The sequence below is a fragment of the Papaver somniferum genome, chromosome 5 (assembly GCF_003573695.1).
Source record: "Papaver somniferum cultivar HN1 chromosome 5, ASM357369v1, whole genome shotgun sequence".
In the NCBI taxonomy this organism is placed as follows: domain Eukaryota; kingdom Viridiplantae; phylum Streptophyta; class Magnoliopsida; order Ranunculales; family Papaveraceae; genus Papaver; species Papaver somniferum.
In genome coordinates this window covers 158,897,997-158,902,712 of record NC_039362.1, presented here as the reverse complement: position 1 = coordinate 158,902,712, position 4,716 = coordinate 158,897,997, and the positions used below count along the sequence as shown (strand labels likewise).

General features: G+C 36.1%; 1 protein-coding gene across 1 annotated transcript; it reads right to left on the bottom strand.

Moving 5' to 3' along the window:
• Positions 1-605: 605 nt before the first annotated feature.
• Positions 606-3,523, bottom strand: LOC113279943 (uncharacterized mitochondrial protein AtMg00820-like). Its single transcript, XM_026528579.1, has 3 exons — positions 3,176-3,523; positions 2,362-2,458; positions 606-667 (listed from the first exon to the last, which is right to left on the bottom strand). Exons 1-3 carry the CDS (start codon positions 3,521-3,523, stop codon positions 606-608), a joined length of 507 nt encoding a protein of 168 aa, XP_026384364.1.
• Between the last annotated feature and the right edge of the window lie 1,193 nt (positions 3,524-4,716).

Here is a 4,716-nt window from a genome sequence, read left to right as displayed (position 1 = left end):
CGACACTCACGAGCAATATGGCCGGGTTTATTACAGAAGTAGCAAGGGCCCTTCTTCTTACCGTTCTTGTTTGGATCTTGCTTCTTAAACTGAGAATCATTCTGAACTTTCAAAGAATTCAAAGTTTTTGATTCTTGCACATTATTAATCTTAGAATGATTTTCAGTTTGCTGACTATCCTTAATCTCATGCTTACAAGCATCCTCTTCAATGCGAAGATGACGTTGCAAGCCTTCTAAGTCATAGTCAGTTTCAGCATGCTTAAGTTTCTTCTTGTAACTATTCCATGAAGGGGGGAGACGAGAAATAATAACCCCAACAATGAATGAACTTACAAGATCAATACCAGCATCTTTAAGATGATTAACAATAAGCAAAAGATCACTGACCTGGGCAATGATAGACTTATTGTCAACCATTTTCCAATCCATAAAGTTGCAAATCAGGAACTTCTTGTTACTGGCCTCAGAAATCTTGTATTTATTCTCCAGTGCAGTCCATAGTTCCTTCGCAGTTCCATAAGTACGATGAGCATTGTAAACGTTCAACCCCAAAGCATTCAGAATATGACCTCGGCACATGAAATCATCTTCGTCACGCTTCTTTCACCTTTTCTTTAATTCCTCATCGTCATTGTCAGTAGCAGCAGGAATGGCCTCTAACCCATCTTCCAGAATGTACCAAAGTTTCAGAAACATAAGATTGAATTTGAGAGTTTCCTGCCAGCGAGTAAAACCCTCTCCTTAAAATCGTTCTAACCTATTAAAAGTCTGATTCATGACTTGCAATGATTGCGCAACAGCCATTGAAGATTCACCCTCCATGTCAATAGTAATTGTCGAAAACTGTTGGAAAATTGACAGCAAAACAGGGTAAAGAAAAGAATGTTTTAATAGGGTTCAAGGCTCTAATGAAAGATTCTTTTCGACAATTATTTGACCCTTTCTGAATTGTTGACGAGTACAAACATGTCAACGAATATCGCCGTCAGGATACTTGAAGCCCCACAACAGTGTTAGATTCAAAGCTTGTACGACCTTGATCCAACCAAAGAACACACTGGTTTTGTTTCTGATGATGCTTGTAAGAAAGAAAACAGAGAGAGTTCAGATATGTTTTTGAATGAAAAAAGTCTCCTATTTAAAGAGGAAATCACACCCTTTGGAGATGACTCTTCATCTCTACAAGCATCTTTTCAGAGGGAACATGCGCGTCTCTTCCTTCAATGTGTCCATTGGTTAAACGAGATTTCTGTTCAGTCTAACAGAAAATTTCCAGCGAACAACCTAAATCCCTACAATTCAAGGGTTTGTTGAAAATATCCAACATTCTCCCCTTTTTTCAAAAAACCAAAATAAGGAATAAAAAGTTTTAAAACTGGAGTGGCTGCAACACCTAAGTGACTTCCTACGTACCCGAGTGGGATCAATCCAACATAGTTCAAGCTAAGTTGAGACAAAGCATCATCGTGGAAACCAATACATAAATGATAGGTACCTTTTGGGTTTGAACCTCCACTTAGTGTAAGATATTCAAAGTTTTATCTAGGTCTTATGGTGAATATAATCTTGAACCAAGTATCCCTTGTGATAAAGCCGGAACCTCCACACATATTAATTTTAGGAAGTAGTATATTCCGTAGCTCGCACATTAATGGCCCTGTGCTTTATCCTGGATTCATGAGTCCTTTTCTGAGAACGGTCTTATTCTCATAGGAAACAGCCTGATTTCCAAATACTCATATAGGTAAGTCTCGAAGGTGTTTCTGCGAGACACCTTGTGATAAAAGTTATACGTATTAAGGATTTTCATCCATCCCTAAGATCATGCAGATCACTACATTAGAAGGATAATGGGAAATTTTAGTTTTAGTGTACCATAACCACTGCAATAACTTGTTAGTACCACATTGAACTTAGTTTATCTTTTTCAAAATATAACATAAGTTGGGTTTCCGTTATTGGTGATCAAACTTCTTTCACAGACCTGAGTCCCATCTCCTTACACTTTATTGAATGCACATCCTTTGGTAGACACTTTGTGAAAGGATATGCCAAGTTATTTTTCGATTCAATATAGTTTACTGCAACTACTCCCCTTTTGAGTAATTGTATGAAAATTTGATGTCTAAGACTAGCATGTCTTTACTTTCCATTATAAGTCTTGTTTGAGACCTTATAGATCGTATCTTGATTGTCACAGTTAATCATAACGTTTGCTTCATCCATAATGGGATTTCTACTAGTAAATTTCTAAGCCATTCTGCCTCCTTACATGCATCTGTAAGTGCAATCAATTCTGACAATATTGTTGAATCAGAAATGCAGGTCTGCTTCTTGGAACTCCAAGACACAGCAGCACCTGCCAATGTAAATATCCGTCCACTAGTAGATTTGGATTTGGATTCTACATTGTTCCAGTTTGCATCACTGTATCCTTCTAATGCATCGGGATATCTCTGGAAGTGTAAATCATAATTTATGGTTCCCTTCAAGTAAGCCGACACTCTTGAAATTGCTTTCCAATGTTCAATTCCAGGGTTACTTGAGAAACGACATAGCACTCCCACTGCTTGGGCTATGTCCGGTCTTGTGCAATGCATAGCATACATAAGACTGCCAACAACACTGGAATACTCAAGTTGTTTATGAGATCTATCAGTGTTCTTCATTAACTTCACACTAGGATCTAGAGGGTTAGGTGCTGGTTTGTCATCAAAATGACCATATTTCTTGAGAAATTTCTCAATGTAATGAGATTGGGTTAAGACCAATTCATCTCCGTTTCTTAGGATTTTAATTCCTAATATCACATCAGCCTCCCCTAGATCTTTCATGCCAAAGTTTGAACTAAGGAATTTCTTAGTTTGTTCCACAATAGACAAGTCAGACCCAAAAATAAGCATGTCATCAACATACAAACAGAGAATCACGCGCTAAGATTTATCTTGTTTACTATAGATACAATTATCATCATCTTTCACAACAAAACATATGACAAATCTACTTTGTCGAACTTCTTATGCCATTGCATGGGAGCTTACTTCAAGCCATAAAGAGATTTCACTAGTTTACACACTTTCTTCTCTTGGCCTGGAAATATGAAACCTTCAGGTTGTTCCATATATATCTCTTCTTCTAAATCACCATTTATAAAAGCGGTTCATTTTATGTACAACTAGCTTATGCATAGAAGCTAGTGCAATCAAGCAACGAATAGATGTGATTCGTGCAGCAGGTGCATATGTATCAAAGTAATCAATACAATGTTGTTGTTTGTAACCCTTAGCAACCAATTTGGCCTTAAATTTATCAATGGTACCATCAACATTCAACTTTCTCTTGGATATCCATTTACATCCTATTGCCTTAGCACCAGGAGGTAAATCACAGTATATCCAAGTTCCATTTGTCAAACGGGAATGCTTTTCATCATTGATAGCTTCTTTCCAGAAATTAGCATCTCTGGAGCTTATTGCCTCATCATAGGTTTTAGGATCACCTTCATCATGCATATTATACATGGTAATGCTAAGAATTTCATTCTTATCACCCTCTACAAGATAATATTTGAATTCTGGGTCAGGCTTTTTCTATATTCTTCCTCTCTTACTTTTTCTAGGTTCAATATCTTTGGTAGGAACGAAAATATCATTGTTTTGTGTAGAGCAGGAAGGTTCATCATTGTTATTAGTCTCCATTGGTTCCAGACTTGGTGAAAATGGGTTTTCAGTGGGTAGTGTCTGAGAACTTGTCCTTTTCATGCTTTCAAAAAATTCCACATCTACAGATTCTATAATCTCAAAAATGTCAAGGATTAAACATTTGTAGGTAATACTATTAAGAGAGTATCCAACAAAAGCACATTTATAGGCCCTATTTCCTAGCTTTGGTCTTTTAGGTTCAGGTTTTCTAACATATGCTAGACAACCCCATGCTTTTAGTCTTTTCAAATTAGGTTTTCTCGTAAACCATAATTCATAAGGGGAAATATTTTTCTTTTTCAAAGGTTCCCCTATTCAAAATATAGCATGCTGACAACATGGCTTCACCCCACAAAGAATTAGGAAAACCAGAACTAATAAGCATAGCATTAACCATGTCAATCAAAGTCCTATTCTTTCTTTCAGGAATACCATTTTGTTGAGGTGTATAAGGTGCAGTAAATTCATGTGTTAAACCATGCTCTTGAAAAAATGCATTAAATTCAGTAGGATAATATTCACCACCACGATCAGAACGTAACACTTTAATTTTCTGTTCTAATTGTGTTTCTACTTCGGATTTGTAAATTCTAAATTTATCAAAGACTTCATCCTTAGATTTCATCAAGTAAGTATAGGCATATCTAGTACTATCCTCAATAAAAGTGACATAATATTTGTGTCCACCACGAGTAACATGGCTTTTCAAATCACCAACATCACTATGCACTAATTCAAGTAAGGAAGAATTTCTTACAACAGACTTAAAAGATATCCTAGTTATCTTTGCTTGCAGACATATTTCACACTTAGAAACATTATCAAAATTTCAATTGGAAATTAATCCTAATTTGTTCATGTTTCTAAGAGAACCATAATTCACATGTCTTAATCTAGCATGCCATAAATCAATAGAGTCAACAATATAAGCAGAACCATTATTCATTAAATTAAGTTTAACCATTCCGTTACAAGGGTATCCTTGTCCAAAAAACTTTCTTTTTTTGGACAGT

Coding starts and splice junctions, on each gene's coding strand:
- LOC113279943 (XM_026528579.1), bottom strand. CDS start 3,523: ATGTATAATATGCATGATGAAGGTGATCCTAAAACCTATGATGAGGCA. Junction 2,459..3,175: donor CTTCTATGCATAAGCTAGTT/GTACATAAAATG, acceptor TTACACTTCCAG/AGATATCCCGATGCATTAGA. Junction 668..2,361: donor ACGGATATTTACATTGGCAG/GTGCTGCTGTGT, acceptor ACATTCTGGAAG/ATGGGTTAGAGGCCATTCCT.